This window comes from Botrytis cinerea, chromosome 6 (genome assembly GCF_000143535.2).
Source record: "Botrytis cinerea B05.10 chromosome 6, complete sequence".
NCBI classification, from domain to species: Eukaryota; Fungi; Ascomycota; class Leotiomycetes; order Helotiales; family Sclerotiniaceae; genus Botrytis; species Botrytis cinerea.
Genome location: NC_037315.1, coordinates 419,781 through 439,130, shown reverse-complemented (window position 1 = coordinate 439,130; position 19,350 = coordinate 419,781). Strand labels below are relative to the sequence as shown.

General features: G+C 42.4%; 8 protein-coding genes across 9 annotated transcripts; 6 read left to right on the top strand and 2 right to left on the bottom strand.

The window, feature by feature from the left end:
- Positions 1-60: 60 nt before the first annotated feature.
- BCIN_06g01200 (hypothetical protein) lies at positions 61-1,239 on the top strand. 2 transcript variants are annotated; one of them, XM_001560216.2, is made up of 5 exons: positions 61-234; positions 312-336; positions 393-677; positions 736-772; positions 823-1,239. In XM_001560216.2, the coding sequence occupies exons 1-5, from the start codon at positions 181-183 to the stop codon at positions 890-892; spliced, it is 471 nt and encodes a 156-aa protein (XP_001560266.1). In that variant the 5' UTR covers positions 61-180; the 3' UTR covers positions 893-1,239. The 2 variants fall into 2 exon arrangements, with proteins under 2 accessions (XP_001560266.1, XP_024549113.1); XM_024693327.1 differs by having other exon boundaries at positions 61-251.
- Positions 1,240-2,202: 963 nt separating this feature from the next.
- BCIN_06g01190 (hypothetical protein) lies at positions 2,203-3,222 on the bottom strand. The gene is made up of 3 exons (XM_001560214.2): positions 3,113-3,222; positions 2,410-3,058; positions 2,203-2,366 (listed from the first exon to the last, which is right to left on the bottom strand). Exons 1-3 carry the CDS (start codon positions 3,193-3,195, stop codon positions 2,328-2,330), a joined length of 771 nt encoding a protein of 256 aa, XP_001560264.1. The 5' UTR covers positions 3,196-3,222; the 3' UTR covers positions 2,203-2,327.
- Positions 3,223-6,159: 2,937 nt separating this feature from the next.
- BccatA lies at positions 6,160-8,405 on the top strand. The gene is made up of 7 exons (XM_001560213.2): positions 6,160-6,269; positions 6,322-6,491; positions 6,565-6,799; positions 6,856-6,956; positions 7,010-7,506; positions 7,576-7,989; positions 8,043-8,405. The coding sequence occupies exons 1-7, from the start codon at positions 6,261-6,263 to the stop codon at positions 8,240-8,242; spliced, it is 1,626 nt and encodes a 541-aa protein (XP_001560263.2). The 5' UTR covers positions 6,160-6,260; the 3' UTR covers positions 8,243-8,405.
- A 554-nt stretch (positions 8,406-8,959) lies between these two features.
- Positions 8,960-11,055, bottom strand: BCIN_06g01170 (hypothetical protein). Its single transcript, XM_024693326.1, has 2 exons — positions 10,661-11,055; positions 8,960-10,605 (listed from the first exon to the last, which is right to left on the bottom strand). Exon 2 carries the CDS (start codon positions 10,489-10,491, stop codon positions 9,193-9,195), a length of 1,299 nt encoding a protein of 432 aa, XP_024549112.1. The 5' UTR covers positions 10,492-10,605; positions 10,661-11,055; the 3' UTR covers positions 8,960-9,192.
- Positions 11,056-11,186: 131 nt separating this feature from the next.
- Positions 11,187-12,475, top strand: BCIN_06g01160 (hypothetical protein). The gene has a single exon (XM_001560211.2). The coding sequence runs from the start codon at positions 11,333-11,335 to the stop codon at positions 12,191-12,193; it is 861 nt and encodes a 286-aa protein (XP_001560261.2). The 5' UTR covers positions 11,187-11,332; the 3' UTR covers positions 12,194-12,475.
- Positions 12,476-12,851: 376 nt separating this feature from the next.
- Positions 12,852-13,780, top strand: BCIN_06g01150 (hypothetical protein). The gene is made up of 2 exons (XM_001560210.2): positions 12,852-13,069; positions 13,129-13,780. The coding sequence occupies exons 1-2, from the start codon at positions 12,990-12,992 to the stop codon at positions 13,589-13,591; spliced, it is 543 nt and encodes a 180-aa protein (XP_001560260.1). The 5' UTR covers positions 12,852-12,989; the 3' UTR covers positions 13,592-13,780.
- A 1,696-nt stretch (positions 13,781-15,476) lies between these two features.
- On the top strand, positions 15,477-17,121 carry BCIN_06g01140 (hypothetical protein). Its single transcript, XM_024693325.1, has one exon. The coding sequence runs from the start codon at positions 15,811-15,813 to the stop codon at positions 16,903-16,905; it is 1,095 nt and encodes a 364-aa protein (XP_024549111.1). The 5' UTR covers positions 15,477-15,810; the 3' UTR covers positions 16,906-17,121.
- Positions 17,122-17,540: 419 nt separating this feature from the next.
- BCIN_06g01130 (hypothetical protein) lies at positions 17,541-19,254 on the top strand. Its single transcript, XM_001560208.2, has 4 exons — positions 17,541-17,863; positions 17,909-18,342; positions 18,498-18,625; positions 18,680-19,254. The coding sequence occupies exons 1-4, from the start codon at positions 17,672-17,674 to the stop codon at positions 19,126-19,128; spliced, it is 1,203 nt and encodes a 400-aa protein (XP_001560258.1). The 5' UTR covers positions 17,541-17,671; the 3' UTR covers positions 19,129-19,254.
- Positions 19,255-19,350: the final 96 nt, after the last annotated feature.

Below are 19,350 nucleotides of genomic sequence, written 5' to 3'. Positions count from 1 at the left end.
CCGGACCCCGCCTTCGTCATAATTGATTTTTGAAAACCATTTCTTTCCTTTCGCACAAACGAACGACACAGAATTTCATCGCACATAATAGACATATCCTTCGGACTTTCACCATTCGATACAAGCTATACTCAAAAACAACGCAACCGCGATCTCATATAATTTACCGCAATCGCAAGCATGAGTGCGCCACCTGCCAAGTTCGATGCCGAAAAGGCAGACAATTTTGAAGATGTAAGTTGTCCGCCATTGTATGCGCACAAAATTCTCTTATATACACGTTACTGTTCACGGAACTGACATACCTGTAGATTGAGAAACAATTTGCAGTCAAAGGTCCGCATAGCTCCAAGATCTTTCTCTAAATACCCCGCCATTAACACCGAAGTTAGCTGTTCAACATATGTCCACATACTGGGCAATCCTTGAAAAAGTCCGCGGATCCTCTCTCAGACTCACAAAAATCGACAACGAGATCTATGAACATTTGATGACGGATTTCCCAGAGCTTGATCCGGCAGCCACAATCAATGAGGATGAAATGAAGAGCAAGACAGGAAAAGAGAGGTGGAGAAATTTCATGATGAAATATGAAAAGACCGTGGAGGATTACAATTTTGGAACAATGTTGAGAACAAGTCCAAAATCTGAATATGAACAAGACGCAACCATCTTTGGTACGTTAAGACACGGTGGTAATTTGGGAATGATGAAGCTAATGACGGCCTTGTTTAGTCCCTAGAATGCAATTCTATGCCTACGAGATTGCAAGGTTAGTCCATTTTACCAATATGAAGCAGCTATATCCTAACAACTCAATAGGAACCGCAAAGGTTTGAATGACTGGATCTACGAAAAAGAGCACCCAGAGGCCGAGAAGAAGGCTGCTTAGGAGAATGATTCATACAATAAATTCCGTTTAAAACATTATACCCTCGATCACTGGAAATACTATTTAGCATTATAGTCTATAGCCGTGGTGCAATCATTCACGTGAGAAATCGAAGTCGGCTCTTTCTTATACACCAACGCAGCACGTTGTCAGTCATTTGAGATCTGAGTTTTTTGTTTTTGACCTGGTTCTAAACTATATGGCGGTCAATTTACATGGGCATCAGTATCCAGTGCTCCCAGGAATCCAGCAGACGTTCGATTTGAGCAAGGACAACCTGTAATTCTGCAACCCTCACTTTTATAACCGGGAATCCTGTACCCTGCATCTCTACGACCTGTATTTCAAGAGCTTGCATTTATACATTCTTCGCTTATATAATCTGTGATTTTACAACCACTCGCCTCTTGGCTTCCAATGATTTTGAACGTTAAGCCAAGTGGCAAACCAACTCCAGCTTCGGTGGTAATATAAATACAATGGTGTTCAATTATTTTGATGACCATCCATTTTCTCCATCATGACAATATACTCATCTCCTTACACAACTGACCACTTCCGATTTCTCTACACTCGATTATTAGATTGAAAACAAATATCTCTATACACAATGCTAGGCAATCGCAAAACCCAAGAACGTTCAAAGAATGTTGAAGATGCAGGCAAGCGAATAAGTAAGAAGGCCAACACAAGCAAGGATCTAGTGGCGAAAAAGCATCACACTGCGCAAATTGGAGAGACACAAGAATCCAAGACTCATCGCATAAAAGGTGGGAGGATAGTCTTAAAACCATGCGTCAAGCTCATAAGAAGGTTGATGCGGAAGATAGAGAGGCACATGGGGTGAAAGGCGTGTTAAGTGATGCAGCTAAAAATTTAGTGGATCCCAATAAACAAAAGAGAGGGCATGGGCTACTGAGATGAGACATCATCAATAAAGAGACATACGATGCGAAAAGATAGCAATAAGGGACTATGCGAAGCAATCGTCTGCAATTTGATAGTATGGCAACTGTTTTGCCTAAGCGCTGTGTGGAGTTATGTTTTCAAAAGCAGGGGAGGGTAAATGATAATGGAATGTGTATGGAAATTTGCAAAGTCAATCATTCGGTCCAAGGCTGATTCTTGGGATTATGAGCACTATGTTTCGTTTGTTAGATGCAGTTGTCAATATACTCAAATTTACACTCTCAATAGCATTTAAAATGGAGTTTGGGTCACAAAGTTTCGTCAGTGAGATTGAGACAGTGCTTGATTTGCGAATCGTTCGTAGTCAGAAGTGACTTGGATTGGAAAGCCTTGAAGTGGTTTGGCTTTTTGTTCATTTTTTATCCCATCCTCAACAGTTGAACGAGTGACACGGTTCGTTGCTTGATGCTCTCACTTCTCTCTCATGAAGTCCTCCGTCCAATCCTCAACTTTGATTATCTTCTTCTCATTCAACCCCAACACCCAGAAACTCCCATTTATGCATCTGTCTCGCTGTTAAAACTTGTCTCTTTATACTTGGGACATACCTCTTTCAATGCATGCTGATGATAAACACATGGATGAACTCTCTTGGGATCTCTAGGATCTGTCTCCACCTTCCACGGAGACCCTGCTGGTTCCCAAATTACCTTCATCGTATCAGATTGAAGTCCATCCGTCCATAACAGAGCGTGGTCAATACTCGCGTCTGACTCTCTAAATTTAGAGCCATAAAAGCATCCTAAAGATTGCGAAACATAACATCTGGCTAAGAAACGTCGCGCCATTGAGTGTGTTTGCGTCGAGGTTTCGGGCGCGGTGTGCTTGTACACGTTCATGATTGTTTCCATTGTGGGGAAAGTATTCGATTTGAAATAAAACGAAACGATGCGATTGATCAAAATATCTTGCAAGATGACAATCTCCTTCTTCTCGGCAAATATGAAGAGATCCCATAAAACTTCGATATTTTGAGTAGTTTCCGGTAGCCAAAATCTACCCCGATATGCGAATTGCAATAATCCTGTGAAAACTCTTGGATCTACAGTAAGTTTGAAAGATTTACGCTTTTCAATGGGGCCGAGGATGCTGGTGAATAATCCGGGATGGTAGCGAGTGAGTAGTTCGCGATGGATGAAAAACTCTTTTTCTTCGCTGTAGTTGATGATGGTTACCTTCGCCATGGGATGGTTTGCACTGGGAATTGGATTAGTATACTTTACTGTGGATAAGGTGAAATGCTGCACTTACCGGTTTTGACCAGGCAATGGAGCAAAACGAGGGTCTGCTTCTTGCCATTCGTAGGTGGCGAGTGTTTGAGATTTAGATGACATTTCATATGTTAGATTTTTCGAAAATTCGTCTGGTTTTTGATAGATTGACTGTGAGATATACTATGTACAGAAGTGGTAATCGTTGAAGAAAGTTTTCGAGTCTCTAACTTTCGTAGTATGTAGATGATCTTGTAGTGTCTGGTAGGGTCTGGATTCGAGTTCTTTTAGAAAGCTATCTATCAAGGCGTTATGTACAGATGATGGAGACAAAAAGTAACATATGTAAAAAAAGAAAAAAACTCAGTATCTACGGTTACTACTATACAGCTTTCAGTCCGGCTCTGTATGATCAAATCTGGGAAATCCACTAATCATGATCAAGTATTGTTGCAGTACAGTTCTACAGTATTTGTAAAGTCTAGAATGTCTAAATGCTGTTGTATTGCACAGCTCGAGATAATGATAATGTGTTCATCGCTTCGTTTAATAGTACAAGAGCTCAAAGTCTAGTTGGATGGTTAGAACACGCAAGTCAACTATTTTTGACTGTAGTATGTGTCTTGGGTTGAAGCTCATTTCTCTCTAGTCAATATTCTTCTTCTCATCACAGTGTTCTCAGATTGTCTTTATATTCTGCTCAATAGCATTTTGTAATGTTCTGGTCGTAGAATATCAACATTCTATCCTGACCATACACATAAAAGCATTTCCCTTGCTTGATTGTCTGCTCATCAGACTGTACGGAAAAGTGCTATACTAAATCGAACTCCATCTTCCACGAATCATCTAGAGTTTATTCAGGTAACTACTTATAAGTCATAAAGAGATTGTGGTTTACTTAACTTAGCGGGCCAGTCGTGCTTGATAGTGATATTTACTGCCGCTTTGAAACTTTCAAAGGTAGTAGTATTTGCATGCGCAAAGTGACCTTCCATTGAGTTCTCTTATGAACCAAACTGCTTATTAGAGTTCCTTGGTAGATCAGGGTTCTTGAATGAGCGTTTGTTCAACAATATAAAGACTTGTTACGTCTCTCAGAATCACACTTCAATGGGAGACGATGGATAGAAATTCAAATCACGCCCGAACAAAACATCCGTGTGCAAAATCACAATCTCCTTTACTTCATTTCCTCATCCTTACCCCTATGAACAACGGAATTGATGATTTTAGAAGTATTTAGATACATCTTTCGCAATTCAACAAGCCTGGATCATCTCCATCATCGATGCAATGCTGCCACGGTCTGATAATAGAAGGTAGCGGGATATCTAGAAAGCTGATCCTATCTGAGAGGAGGCACACTTAATATTGACTTGGATAATGCGGGCGAAAAAAAAAGAACCCTTACACTTGTCTTTTGAAAGTTTTAGCAAAAGTGGGCGGCAAATAGAGATGGAACTCCCATCCCGCAAAAGCGGCTTATAAGAGGATAAAAGTGCCTAAGCTGATATTGAAATATTCAATATGACGATCCTCATTCAGACATATAGTGACTAATTCCAAGTAGCCAACATCTAATCGATATCATCCGTACTGTTTAATGTGAAATCTCAATCTTGGTCCAACAGACTTCAGAAATTTTATGACGGCTCTTCTTATACCTTGTATCAATGAATGACTGAAGAGGGCAAGTAATAGATGCCACCACTTCCCGCTGACTATCACAACTGTGGATGATTCTTCTTCTGCCTTTCTACAACACCAGCTTCAAAGCCCTCACTTGCGACAACAAAATATTCCAGGTCTCCCAAAATTTGTAAGCTTTGCTTATTCTGGTCATTGGAAAATGCTGGAAAGGTCTAGTAAGCGTTACCTCGCCCTAAACTCTGCCTATCAGAACAGTAGTATGGGACAGCCCTGACTACGGCTTAAGGATATCTCACATTAGACCACAAGAACAATCACGAGGCAATGTATTTCTGGAAACATCCTCGCATTGAAGAAAGAATCGATGAAATCATGACATAGTGACGTAGAGGCCGTATCCTAAATCTATCAAGGGATGACGACTCAGTAAGTAAGCGTGTTTCATTGGAGCCCAGCTTTCGCCAAGCATATCTCATAATCATCCTTAAATCGAACCATTTTGTTCACAGTTGATTTAAAATCAAGTGAGTCATCATGAGAAGACCTGTGAGCTCTGCCGCCCTTACTTGATGACCTCGGGCGGTAAGTAGTCAGGTGTGAAGCAATTCCAGCTTGTCCCTCAGCCCCTTTCTCGTGCATCCTACAGCTACCCTGAAGCGAAGAGATTGAGATATATTCAATGACCTTCCTCAGAATCAGTGTTATTTCTAGAGAATAATAGAAACGACCCCCAAATAAACTAGGTACCATCGTAAATTAACGAGTAAGGCTGAATTTACCATTCAATCCCATCTTTGGTTGCAATCAACAATAAAAACTCCGTTGCGCGTATTTGGGGGTCTCATGTATACGATTTGGACAACATCGTAATTACAATTGAGGTTGTCTCTCATCGCGGCTCAATAGATAATCATAGTGAGATTCCAGGCATCTGCGTAACCAATCCTATCAGGCTGGTTTCCAATTTTTCAATATCTAATCTTCAATACAACCATCTAGGGGCACAGATTAGAAGTTTACGATAGTCAGCTAAGCCGAATGACAAGGGTTTGCCGTGAAAAGGATATTCTCGGTAACCTGTGCCGCTCCATGCCATCCTATGAACGTAAGCTTACCGTTTCGAAGAAAAGTAATATCGGTAAGGCTATCAGGGTCACACAAATATCGAAAAAGATACGAAGTCACAAGTCAGCTCATCGGTAAGCTTATAGGAATCTGTAATATCACACCTAGTAATATCAGTGGCGGTGTATTCCGCCTCAAAAATTGGAAAAGTCACGCCCATGTTTAGAGGTGCCCTTTTCAGCTTCTGCGTACGCCTCTTACACGGTTTGATTATCTCAAAAGTGGTGGAAGTATGTTAGAGTGATGAAAATGGACACCTATCTGTCTATTTGTGCAATCTATAAATCAAACGTTATCCCACTAAACTCTGCAATCACAACTAAAATACTTAATACTGCACTCTCTTCTTCTTTCCCAATTGACAACTACCATTCATCACACATAAATCTGCTCGAGTAAATTCAAACAACATGGCTCAAGTATGTAGCGCAGGCCTTCCATTCAAATGAATCGGACTAACAAAATCTTTAGACCAATGGCGTATTGCAAGAACCGGCCATCACAACGATGAACGGTGCTCCCGTTCTAAAGCCAGCATCTACCCAAAGAATTGGCAATCAGCTCAGAGCCACTCTTCTACTTCAAGATATCAATCTCTTGGAATTGATCCAACACATCACCCATGAGCGAATTCCTGAGCGGTAAGTGAAAGACTCCTCATCATTACTTATCGCGAGTCTTTATGACAAGCTAAACTAATCTGATAATCTCCAGTGTCGTCCATGCCAGAGGTACTAGCGCTCACGGATACTTTGAGGTCACAGATGACATATCAGATGTCACATCTGCGGCTTTTCTAAACCGGGTCGGAAAACAAACCGATATATTTTGTCGGTTCTCCACCGTAGCTGGTCGAGCAGAATCTGCCGAAACGGTTCGGGATACTCGTGGTTTTGCTTTTAAAATGTTTACCGAGGAAGGTAACTTAGATTGGTTGTTCCTTAGCACTGTAAGTCAACTCGGATGAGGATTCAAAAACAGTTCGAAAGCTTACACTTCACTTAGCCTGTCTTCCCAATTCGAGATGGAGCTAAATTCCCATCTTTCACTCATGCTACTAAGAAGAATCCACGAAGTGGCTTACCTGATCACAAGGCATTCTGGGAGTATGTTCTCATCCTTTGCTATGCTATCATGACACACTTCTAACCTTTCATAGCTACTTCACTCACAACCAAGAGGGGATTCACTTCCTGATGTTCCTCTTCAGTGATCGAGCTACACCAGTCGATTTCCAACATGCCGATATTTTCAGTATCAACACCTACAAGTTCACCAAATCAGACGGTTCATTCACATATGTGAAGATCCATCTCAAGACCAACCAAGGAGTGAAGAACTTCACACAAGATGAGGCTAATCAAAAGGCTGGTGTTGATCCAGACTTCCAAACCCGTAGTCTTTACGAGGATATCGAAAATCAAAAGTACCCAACGTGGGACGTTTTTGCACAGATCATTGACCCTGTCAAGGCCGAGAATTATCACATCAATATCTTCGACGCAACCAAGACATTCCCATTTTCCGAGTTCCCTCTTCGCAAGTTCGGTAAAATTACACTCAACAGGAATGTGGATAATTTCTTCGCTGAGCAAGAGCAAAGTGCTTTTAGTCCAACAAATCTCGTTCCTGGTTGGGCTCTAACTCCAGATCCTAGTAAGTTCTTTCTTCCTGTCGACAAAATCTATGTTCCTCTCTTCGTTACGATTTTAACAACTATAATAGTCATTCAAACTCGTGCTCTTGCCTACGCAGATACTCAAAGATATCGTCTCGGAGCCAACTTCGTCCAATTACCTGTCAATGCTCCATACAAAAAGCCCTTTACTCCCCTCATTAGGGATGGAGCTGCAACTGTCAACGGCAACTTAGGTGGTACCCCAAATTACTTCCCATCATCTTTTTACAATGTTGGAGCAGCGACACAATATGCACAACCTGACGAAGAACAATTCCAAGGAACAGTTGTCAACTTTGAGAGTGAAGTCGTCGATGCAGACTACGTGCAGCCAAGAATCTTCTGGGAAAAGACACTAGCTGAAGAGCCAGGTCAACAGGATAATCTTATCAGCAATGTTGCGGGTCATCTAAGCGCAGTCACTGGAGATAAAGGACTTGAAGTTCGACAAGCGGTCTATGGTAGGAGATGCATTCACCCCTTAATTTATCTCATTTACTAACTCTTTAATTAGCAATGTTCGGTAAAGTTAACGCCGATCTTGGCAAGCGTATCGAGACTTCGACAGAAACTTTGATCAAGCAAAACGAGACAGGAACGTTGGCCAAAAATCTGAACAACATCAAGATCAGCAAACAAAATGGAGTGAAGAACGGGATACTAAATGGCAACAGCCATAACAGTGGTATGTTCGCTCACAAGAATTGGAACTAGGAGATATCTGTTTTGTTGTATTTGTAATGTATTGCGGGAAGTTGGAATGAGTCAAGTCCGTTTTCTGAATAAAACGGTGTATGTAGTGATAAGTGCGGGGATGTATTTTCCTGAATCGTGTGAAAGAGAAGAGATAGAAGAAGACGCGGATAATTTTAATTTATTTTGGATGTATTTGGCGCCTTGCATGTGAGCATCAGTAAAACTCACAGCTCTCTTGGGAAACTTCCCAGACGTTAAGTCACACGAAGAGCGCGAAACTTATCACCAATTCCAGGCGTCCTGTCCTGCGCGTATCTCCCGGGTAGCACAGAATCTTGTGTCAGTCAATGAGATAGGGGAGTACTTATTTGCAACACAGAAACTTCAGATAAGAATTGCAGAAAGCCACCCGTAAGTTATTGTTTGCGACTTGAAATACGAGTCACCAGAGAGAAAATCAATCGACACGAATCTGACATTTTCAGAAGTGCAAAACCCCTGGATTTGATCCCTTAACTTAGGGATCCACATTCTCAGAGCTACCATAGGTGTGCGACGTAATTACCATATAATATGATGGGATGAGGATGATTATATTGCTCATGGAACACAGTTGTGAATTTTAAAGATAAACACGTTTGGGAGGCAGCAAATCCTATCACCCGTTCTGAGAATCCAGAGTAACTGTAACCGGGCATTGATCACTATTTGAAAGACGGCATGCAAGACACAAACTGGAGTTTCTTGAAGTATTTATGAACGAAAGAAAAAATTGAATAACGATTTCTGAACCAGAAAGTTTCTATTGTTATTTACAAAGCTCCGATGTGATATCCTCTTGTCTGGTTAACCCACGACTGTGTGCGCCTTCCTTAGTCCCTGGTATATGCTTCCCAAAATTCCAAACGCCACGAGTAATCCTTTAAGGCAAAAACTTTCTGTGCCCAGGGTGAGCAACAGCTATATTATTATGAGTACCATATTGGAACTGGCATCGATAATTCAGTTTGAGGGTAGTTTGAATTTGAATTTTGAAAACCATAGGTCCCTGCTGGCGGGATACGGTACGGTTCCGGGTCATTGGGCTGTTCTTGATAGCCTCCTCCAAATAACGAATAATGTATATGTTGCTGACTGTCCCATTGCAATGGAGGAGTTTGCTCCCGAGAATTACTGTGTTCTACTTGAACATTGCTTCGTGTTTGCTGGGGAATTTCCGGGGTTTGACCACTTGCGATCACCTTTTCAAACAAAGCCGCCCTTTCATCTTGTAACTCCTTCCTTTTCACTATCAGAACTTTCTTCTTTTCTTGAGCTTCCTCACGAAAGTTCATAAGACGTTCATTGCTGTTCTTTATCTCTTGAGACAATCGTGACCGTGCTGCAACCACCTGCCGCTTTGACTTCTCAATATTCTCTTGAAGCTTAAGGTCAGAGGAAGTCTTGTCGAAAATGACATCGGACATTTGTGCAATATTCATCGGGCCCAAGGGTTGAACAGCTGGTTGCATTTGTCGTGCCTGGGACACCAACATTTCTATTTGAGAAGAAAGATGATGAGCTTTTGCAAGTGAAGATTGCTCCACCATACAATCGAATCCCCCATCGACTCCCCATGCATTGATATTTGATGACTGTAACGCATAATCCATAGTCACGATGCACTCTTTCATGACAGTGGAGGCTTTCTGCAAGATTAATAACACGTTGGTTTCGGTGCTTAGTTGTAATTGTCCCTCGTCGAATGAATTCTTGGCACAAGACAGACTATGTTCCTTCGTATCTTCCGTTGGAAAATCATGTGATGGACCAGAAAATATAGAATTATAAAGAGCATCCAGTTCAGCTTGTGCCGACTTATGTTCTTCTACCAAGGGTTTTAACAATGAGGCTTTCGATTTAGCATCTTGAAGCGTGTCGTTTAAATGGCTCAAATGACGCTTGGCTTCCAACTCTTTCTGAATTGCATTCAACCATTCTCGGTGCTCTTTTTCTCCAGCCTCGATAAATTTATCTTTTCTTCCGCGTAATTTGTACGCCAGACGTTTGACAGTGGAGCCTTGATATTCGTCGTAGTCTTGGTGTTCTTTTGCACTTGCTGCAACCAAAGTCTTTACTCGTTGCTCTTGCTGGGAGATAATGCCCTCGATAGATGATTGGTATTGTGTGATTTGAATGTAGTCAGACGGTGCATGATCCGTTCGTGAAAGGATAGAGAGCAGATGCGCGTTTTGAGCAGCTGAGGCTAGAATGTGTTGAGTTGCCATGGATAGAGCTTTGTTTTGCAAGATAACCCACAACAGATTATCAGGAAAGGAGATGGAAGCTTTTCAATATATGAAAGCTACGAAAGATTGAGAGAATGACGCAAAGTGGGTGATCTTCAAACCCATGTGAGCGGTTCGCTGTATATTATGTCAGGGCATACCCACTCACCGACATGGCCGTTTTTCTCAGCTGCAGAGTCAGCACAGCCTCAGCTTATCTGCGCCTTGCTTTGTGAATCATTCAGCGAATCAAAATCAAGATCAAGGTACGAGAACAGTGGTGGCAAGAACTTTAAATAGGACTTATGATTTCTGAGAAGGCTTCTGTGAGTCTCAATCTTTCGAATGTGACCATTTACCTCCTAGAGTATCATTGTTGATGGTGCTACGCGTAACGTGATCGAACCTGGGTACTTGAAATGGAAATTCTTCTGGATATTGTCGGAATCTTGACTGGGAAACACAAACAAAATGATAGCTACTAACTACTATAGCACAATCGATTACAGAGTATTTCTGAGGAAGTGAGAAGAGAACGTCGAGTTCGTATTTTGTTTTCTTCTCTGAAGCGACACAATCGATGAAATGTTGCACGCTTGCTTCAAATGTGACGTAAGCAAAATTGTGGAATGCTAAGCGATAATCATGTGTATGTAGCCTTGCATGCTCCTAATCGTCAGCCTTATCTACATCTCGGCACCAACAAACGACGTCGAACCTTTCCTCTCAATCACCCTATCTCTGTATCGATGCCTTCCCGACGATGATAGTCTGTCTGTAAGCTTCCAGAGAGACAGATGGCTCAATTGTTTGTTGAGATTCGGCTCTTCAGAAGGGGGACATGTACGACATAATCAACACGACCATGGAGTCGAAACGTGAACCTGCCAATGAAATTCCAGAGTCAACCCCAATAAATAACACCAGATTCCGCCGACTCCTGACACTTGCCTCAATAGCAGTCGTCAAGCGATTTCGCCGCCGTAGTCCTGGCGTCCTCAATATATCCAAAGGGGTTTGCGTTAAATTTGGCGCCTTTAGAACTTTGGCAGAAGCGTCAGCCATGAAATTCATTGGAGAGCACACGTCTATTCCAGTGCCTAAAATTTACTGTTCTTTTGTACACAAGGGAAAAACATACATTGTCATGGAAAGAATACGTGGAAAACACATAGCGCGTGGGTGGGCACTTCGGACGCCCGAATCCCAAGCTAAAATACTTTCTCAAATTCGGGAGATGGTTGCGGAGATGCGCAAGTTGACTCCAGAAACGTCACGAATTGCCAACGTTGACGGCGGAATATTATATGATGGAAGACTTAATGGGCCGGAACAATTTGGACCCTTCGAAAATACCAATGAGTTTCACCGATATCTGCGGTCGGATTTTCCAGCTCGTCCAACCAACCCGGAGGGTGTGAATGAGCTTATTGAATGGCAGGATGGACCTTGGCACGATCTACCTGTCTTCACACATGGCGATTTGAGTAGTTTTAACATTCTTGCAGTCGGCGACAAAGTGGTTGGCATCATTGATTGGGAGACTGCCGGTTGGTATCCCCTCTACTGGGAGTATACAACAGCCATGTACGTCAACCCGCAGAATTTGTTTTGGAAAAAGGAAGTTGATAAATTTTTGGATGCATTCCCTACTGCACAAGCTATGGAAGAGATTCGGCAAAAACACTTTGGAGACTACTGAGTCGAAACCGCGTCAATGCTATTCTAAAGAAGGCCGCTCCCTGGAGCATGGTAATCTTGTTTCTACAATTACTGCGATGCTAGCCTGCCGAATTGACATGTGGAGACTAAAACTTACTGGAGGCCTATGTTGAACTCTTTCTAATACCCATTTGCAAGGGGTTTTGTCTTATTTCTTCATCGTCCTCTGAAGGAGACGACTTGGGCGTTAAAACAACCTGAGGTTAACAACATCTAGGGAATTTTTTAAATTTAACAATCATCACTGTGATTTACGCTCACATTCTCTATCTAGCATAATTTTTTTGTTCCAATTAATCGGAGTATTTTAAATCCGGGTGTGATTATTCGATCAACAAAAGATTCTTCCGGTACATCGAGATACATTGGATGAAGGTTCATTCAGTCACAAAAGTAAAATGTGTTTCTGTAGCAGCAGGTTAAATGGTCGACAACAAGTCAACCAATCACCGAACACACATACGTCTTATCCAATCCTGAATGCCAATTGATCAGCGCGCACTAGTATGCGATCGTAGTTCAGCTATTACCTCTATCTAGCCGCGATGGAACCACCTATCATACAATTACTACACGATAACTCATACATCAGGCTATATTTATGAAACAGAAAACTGCAGGAGCATTATTGGTGCCGAGGTATCCTTGTGTTGGTTTATGCATATGAGAAGTGCTTGCCCCGTTGCGGGATTGGGCTACCAAAACGACTATTCAATTAGCGACAAGTATTCTCTCCAACCCAACTATCCTATTAGTAAAGTCGCTTCGAAGCTATCATGCCTTCTGGCAAGCATCGTCTCTATATCGCGCTTTATGCTCGCGGTGGCAAGCCCAAGATGCCAGAGAAAGAAGACACGTGAGAATGTAGCTTCCAGGCTCTCTGTCAAACGTTAGCTAACCACCTCGAACAAAAAGATATCATTGGGGTTTAATTGTCGGGCCTAAAAAAGAGGTTGAAGATTCACGAGGGACGCGTTTTCACGCCAAGGAGGTTTTGTCCGCCTCGACTGGAAAATCAGAATTCAAGTACGAAGAGATTTCTATACCTCTTCTAGCAACGCAAATGCTTTTGGTGCGAGTGATGGTCGCGAAAATAGAAAATTACGATCGCATGTTGCAAATCCTGCGGGCAATCCCTATTAGGAGTAAGGATGAAGGTTGGAATTGTGTGGGGTGGGTGAGAGAGGCATTGGTAGAGTTACAAAATGATGGGAAAACTTTGGGCACTGCTGTGATTGAATGGACTACGGTCCGAGATGCGGCGATGAATTATTACCAGAAAAAGAAGGACGAGCATCGTTTCGATGGGGTGGTTGAATGGAAGACAACTAAAGTGGCAACGTTTGACTTGATCGATGGGAAGGAGATAATACCTTAGAGGCGTGTGGATGAGCTCTACAGAAAGGAGAAACGGCTGGTAGGGCTAGTACCTATTAAGACATATCATTGTTTTCGCCCGTTAAGATCAATGACAGACACTCGAATGTTGAAAGCATTTTAAATATCCAAATAGTTTCGAACATTCAAAGCGTAATGAACATTCGAAGCAATTTGAAAACCCAAGCCATTTAGAACATTCAAAATATTGTAAAGATTCAAATCATGTGAAAGAATAGTTGTCTTCTAATGAAACTCCAGATAGCGGTCGCACTCATGCTGCCTTCTCAAAGGTAAATTCTAAGATCTTCCGTACTTTCAGGCATATCTTCCTGTTCTATCCCATTTCCCCGATAGTCTTGAAAGCAGCTGTCGTTTTCCACTTTGATCCTGTTTCTTCTCCAACTTCATGTCGCATTCTCTAGAATGACTCTGGATCATAAAGCCATTGTCTCCCTTCATCACCTCTGTCCTATTTTTGAATAATGCTAGGTTCTCTCTAACTCAGTTTCCGATCACCAATGCTCCAACTCTTGAAAGGTCTACTAAACTCTTGACCGCCATTACCTGTCCCTCCCATGTCCGTTGTTGTAAAACGCAAGTCACCAAGATGAAGATTTTCATTGTCCCGTTTAACTCTTTCAGACGCGTATGAGGATGGAGGACATCACTTTCGATGCAATGAGCATGAAACTCTTCATGATCACGGAACATGTCGAATCCCCGATCCCAATGATTGACGATATCTAGCCCAAAAACATCAGTGGAGAGTACACCATCCAACACAATTCGACGCAAGTCTTCACCGATAAAGTTCCCGCATCTACCGAAGTCGCTCCGTTCTTAAAACGTTCGAGAATTGTGTCGTATTTCAAATAGCGGGACATAGTAGGGCCGAAACATTCCTTGTCTAGTGCACAAGTGAGAGCGGATTTTCCATGCCTTTTCGCGCTGAAGATGAAGGTCAAGGTGAGGTTCGAATAGAAATAACAATGATGATTTGCATGTGATTCACGATGGTGTTGACATATGGAAGGACCTGTGGATGGGACATTGCAGTAGGCTTTGAAAGAGTTCCTGATATCTGGTTCTAACTTGTGCCCGGTGGTGGGGAGGTACCACTGTACCGGAAGACGTCGGTCGTAGTTGGATATATTTCATCTCATGGACAGAATGGAAAAGAATAGGGACTAGGAGAATATTCGATTGGTAGATCTTCAACTATGATTTTTGCTTGGCAAAACATATATACACAGAGTACAACATGAAATTATTCCAGGAACGGTATCGGCTGTAAGGGTTTGTAAACTTTCGCCTATTATGTCGTAGAACATGAAATGGTATGGGTTGATGATACAACTTTATCGATGAATGTATAATAGTATCAAATGAGAACTTTCTCTTTACCAACATCTTCCAACTACCGCCTGGTAAGGTCAAGATAAGAGATGCCGCTTGCGCACTTGCGCAGCGAGGTTGTATATCACTGATACCAACACCTTTCCTTTTCCCTCTTTTCTCAGATTCTTTCTGTCTCAAGATATACACACATTCGGAGTGTTGGAGGGAGAAAAGTAAACCCTTCAACTAGCTTAGTAGCCTGGTCACTTCAGATAGCCGTCGATCAATATTGGTTGGGACCTTGCCCACATCACTCGAATCGACCAGTCTACCGACATATCGATTGGCAAAGTGCTTCTTTAGATCTTCATCTGAGTCCACGACTACTGAAGCACCAGTTGGTTGTCGCGATATCAATGGTGACTTGAGCTTGAGCTTGAGCTTTTGCTCGAAAATGTTGTCAGCCGTTCCCCACTTCTGCTGCCCCGGTTTATCCCCTAGCCCATCTCAGCCTCTTGCATCAAGCTCTCATGCTCAACTTACTCGGACGCTCACCCCTCAAATGTCTTGTTATGATTCATGAATATTGACAATGAAAAGTTCTAATAAGTATGAGGTCTAGTGTTTTCTTAAATTTGTAATAAATAATGGTTCCTATGTTCTCTCGCTGTTTTTTACTGGAAATTCCTTACCGCTACTCATGCAATCACTGCTCAGCTCAAAGTCTCGTCCTTTCGTATGTGCTCTCCTTACATGAACTAATACACGCACTCGATACGTGGACGGCTGCAGATCATTTTGAGCATACAAATTCTCTGAGAGCTGCAACATCGCGTCTTCCTTTCAGTCGTCCATCTTGGAGAGAGTTTATGACACGAAATGGCTGCACCAAACCCAGCTCGAGATATCGCTGATATCATTCAACAGTCAAGCCCAGTAGATACCACAAGTCCATACGATCCCGGCTGGGTAGCAGGAAAAACAATCATTATAACCGGTGGAGCATCTGGTTTCGGCGAAGGTTTCCTCAGAACATGGGCAGACAATGGAGCAAATATAATAATAGGAGACGTCAACAGCGCAAGAGGAAAATCATTGGTCGAGGAAGTACGCAAGAAGACTGGCAGTCAGAATCATCATTTTTTGTATTGTGATGTAACGAATTGGCAATCTCAAGTCGACTTCTTTCGTACAGCTACGGAGCTAAGTCCTACCAAGGGCATCGATGCCGTGGTTGCAAATGCGGGAATTACAGAAGAGGCCATGTCATTTCAGAGACCTGTGGGTCTGGATACGCCAGAACCACCCAAGCCAAACTTCAAAGCCTTTGACGTCGACATCGTCGGAGTTATGTATACCGCACACTTGGCCATGTGGCATCTGCCTCGAAATCCCAGGTCACAAACGGCCAGTCCATCGATGATCCCCGGTCCAAATACTCCAGATAGACATCTACTGTTGATTGGATCGGTAGCCTCAATTGCTCCTCTCGCTGGATCAGTAGAATACTCAGTCGCAAAACACGGGGTCTTGGGTATGTTCCGTTCATTGAGATCTACAGCCTTTGCCAATGGCATTCGAGTCAACATGTTATGCCCCTACTTTATTGATACGCCCATAATTCCTGCAGGCGGTAGATTGCTATTGGCAGGCGGAGCGATGGGCAAGCCGGAGGACGTTGTAGATGCCGGTACAAGACTCATGGCCGATACAAGAATAGTCGGTAGAGCTTTGGTCATCGGTCCAAAGGTTCGGGTTGATGGAGACTTCGAATTATTACCAGAAACGTCAAAAGAAGGAAATGAGAAGGCCGTGTGGGAGGCCTATGCTGATGATTTTGTCGAACTTGAAGTTTTTACTCTGAGATTCATCAAGTTACTCAACACAATTCAAAGGATCAGAGGCTGGGGAGGTTGGGCAGTTGATGTTGCGAAAGCATTGGCGTATCCCATAACCTTCTTCATGCGTCGATAGAACAAATCACCACGGAAAACTTCTAGTTATATTCTAGCTTGACTTATGGTTTATTTGATTGTCAGTCTTAAATGGCCATTGAAGGGTGTTATGAGCCTACCAGGTAGGTAGGTATATTTGGCATTGGTGTGCGATTATTCTCGTCTACGTCGTGTTAAGGAGTGCATCATGTTAGATCTATAATATAATGATAACGTTTTATGAAGAGAGACGATAAAGATTTTCCCAGATCTTGATTATTATTCAGAGTCAAAAGGCTATATGCTTCATTCAATCGTGTACGTATGAGCCATTCCTTGAAAACACGTTCAACAGGATTCAGGATACACTCAAGTGAGAAACGTGTAGTCCAGTTTGAACTTGATATTTGACCCTCAATATTCATTTCAACGTTTCCGATTGCCCAAATCTTCTTTTACAATTGAGTTATAAATTACCGGTTGATTATATTCTATCGCTGCCCATGTTCCTTCCTTCCTTCCTCCGGAAGTTCATTAGATCATCGATGTCTCTTTCCTGCAAAAAATAGGAGAAGGAAATCAAATGCCACTGCCCTATTCGTCTCGACCACGACTTCTAAGATGGACTGATGCGGTTTAGTTGTTTTAAATCTCTTCTCGTGTCGGATTCATATCGAGATCAACCGTTTTTCTTGACTTTTCTCACAGCTTCATTATTGTGGACACGTTCGGATTTATGTAACTGCTATACAAATCTTCACTCTCCATCGTTAATTTTTTGTGTGATATTTTCTTCTGTCGTCAGAATGTGGCAGAAAGAAGATCCGTTTACAACTCCTACAACTTCCCCTAATCTTCCATACAGATGGGCTAGAGCAAATCGCCATTCGCGCTTCTCAGGATTTCGTATAACCCCAATAAGAATTGGGATCGCCATGATATTCTGTGCTAGTCTATTCTGGTTCCATGGAACCTTACATAAAGTTGATGCTGCAGAGGTGTGTCCACCCTACAAATGTACAGACAGTACTGACATGTTATAGCCCCCCTCAAAATCCATTGTCGATCTGAGAAATGACAGTGTTCCCAATGTCCCGTTCCAACCGGTAGAATCAACAGCTTATAGATCCCCAGATTCCGTTGACGCATTCGCAAGCTATAAGTTCCGAAACACTTGCAATGTTTCATCGTTGGATCTTCACGCTCCTTTTGGCTCATTATGTACAGATCGACAGTCTATGCTCACGGCTATGGCATCTGGTGGCCGGATTGGATTTGATGCTCCATATATGCCTAGGGCTTGCGATTTTCGCTGGTTCACATCGGAGGAGATATGTGAGATATTCGGAAGGTTTGAGAAGGTTTTGATTATTGGGGATAGTATGTTAAGACATGTTACGGGATGCTTCAACATCTTTTTGAGGAAAGATATTGGCTATGGGGCAGTGACGGATTGGAATTTTAGTGTACAAGAGAGGTAAGCGTCATCATGTCTCGCCCTGGACTACCCCCAGAATTTGAATGTTCTGAATCGCTTTGAATATTCACAGGGCTAGTTTACTGCCTTTTTACGTGCTTGATGCTTCTCGCCTTCATGTCAAAATCAGAGAATAATATACTGATAAGACTTAGGAAGGAATGTTTTTGTAATGAACAGTTTGATGTCAAAGATTGCTCAGTACAAGGTATATATAAGACCTCAGATGTAGAGGCTCATGATCCAGGAAGTATATCTTGTACAAATTCGGTTAACGTTATCAGTGAGTTTATCATCGCCTCGAGGAAATTTTCACAACTAACATTCGCAACAATAGTGGAAGAGCTTGTCTACTTCAACGTACCGGAAGATGAAATTTCTCGCCTTCGTGCCGACCTTCTCATTCGTCCTACTTCCAAACCTATAGCCATAATCTTCGGTCATGGTCTTTGGTCTGATCTCGACCTTCCGAAGACAATCCAATGGCTTGACACTTTAGTTACACTCATAGATTCTACAGTTGGTCGCGAGAAATGGAAAGGTCTTTTTGTCACTCCAAACGCAGCAGGTAGAGAAAAGGCGGACGAATGGATTGTAAGTCAGGGGAATAAAGCATTGATGTTATACGAAGAGGCAGTGGGAATTGAAGCAAGACAGCGAGGATTGGAACATTTAGGTACTTGGAATATGAGTATTCAAGCAAGAAAATATGATGGAGTTCACTTGGATCTGAGGGGGAATCTGGTAAAGAGCATGATGATTATCAATTGGTTGGCGATGTTGTGAGCAAGCTGAGATTTACATGGGAGGAACTACTTCAAGACTGTCGCCCTTGGAGGACTTTTGTAAAGGGTATACAATCACAACCCTTCGATCCAGATTTGACAATTCAATTATCTTTTCGAGGCAACACTTCTTTCGGAGGACTAGGTAAATTGGGAATGGATTAGCTACCATAGATCTGAAGTAAGGGGTAAGTTTGTATTTCCACTTCTGGCTCACCTCTCT

What these genes read in the sequence shown, in the direction of transcription:
- BCIN_06g01200 (XM_001560216.2), top strand. Translation starts at nt 181, where the DNA reads ATGAGTGCGCCACCTGCCAAGTTCGATGCCGAAAAGGCAGACAATTTT. An exon ending in GAAACAATTTGCAGTCAAAG is followed by an intron (nt 337 to 392) that starts GTCCGCATAGCT and finishes CACCGAAGTTAG; the next exon opens with CTGTTCAACATATGTCCACA. An exon ending in TATGCCTACGAGATTGCAAG is followed by an intron (nt 773 to 822) that starts GTTAGTCCATTT and finishes ACAACTCAATAG; the next exon opens with GAACCGCAAAGGTTTGAATG.
- BCIN_06g01190 (XM_001560214.2), bottom strand. Translation starts at nt 3,195, where the DNA reads ATGTCATCTAAATCTCAAACACTCGCCACCTACGAATGGCAAGAAGCA. An exon ending in CCATTGCCTGGTCAAAACCG is followed by an intron (nt 3,059 to 3,112) that starts GTAAGTGCAGCA and finishes TCCAATTCCCAG; the next exon opens with TGCAAACCATCCCATGGCGA. An exon ending in ATCAGCATGCATTGAAAGAG is followed by an intron (nt 2,367 to 2,409) that starts GTATGTCCCAAG and finishes ACAGCGAGACAG; the next exon opens with ATGCATAAATGGGAGTTTCT.
- BccatA (XM_001560213.2), top strand. An exon ending in GATCACAAGGCATTCTGGGA is followed by an intron (nt 6,957 to 7,009) that starts GTATGTTCTCAT and finishes AACCTTTCATAG; the next exon opens with CTACTTCACTCACAACCAAG. An exon ending in GGCTCTAACTCCAGATCCTA is followed by an intron (nt 7,507 to 7,575) that starts GTAAGTTCTTTC and finishes CAACTATAATAG; the next exon opens with TCATTCAAACTCGTGCTCTT.
- BCIN_06g01170 (XM_024693326.1), bottom strand. Translation starts at nt 10,491, where the DNA reads ATGGCAACTCAACACATTCTAGCCTCAGCTGCTCAAAACGCGCATCTG.
- BCIN_06g01160 (XM_001560211.2), top strand. Translation starts at nt 11,333, where the DNA reads ATGTACGACATAATCAACACGACCATGGAGTCGAAACGTGAACCTGCC.
- BCIN_06g01150 (XM_001560210.2), top strand. Translation starts at nt 12,990, where the DNA reads ATGCCTTCTGGCAAGCATCGTCTCTATATCGCGCTTTATGCTCGCGGT. An exon ending in ATGCCAGAGAAAGAAGACAC is followed by an intron (nt 13,070 to 13,128) that starts GTGAGAATGTAG and finishes TCGAACAAAAAG; the next exon opens with ATATCATTGGGGTTTAATTG.
- BCIN_06g01140 (XM_024693325.1), top strand. Translation starts at nt 15,811, where the DNA reads ATGGCTGCACCAAACCCAGCTCGAGATATCGCTGATATCATTCAACAG.
- BCIN_06g01130 (XM_001560208.2), top strand. Translation starts at nt 17,672, where the DNA reads ATGTGGCAGAAAGAAGATCCGTTTACAACTCCTACAACTTCCCCTAAT. An exon ending in AATTTTAGTGTACAAGAGAG is followed by an intron (nt 18,343 to 18,497) that starts GTAAGCGTCATC and finishes GATAAGACTTAG; the next exon opens with GAAGGAATGTTTTTGTAATG. An exon ending in AAATTCGGTTAACGTTATCA is followed by an intron (nt 18,626 to 18,679) that starts GTGAGTTTATCA and finishes TCGCAACAATAG; the next exon opens with TGGAAGAGCTTGTCTACTTC.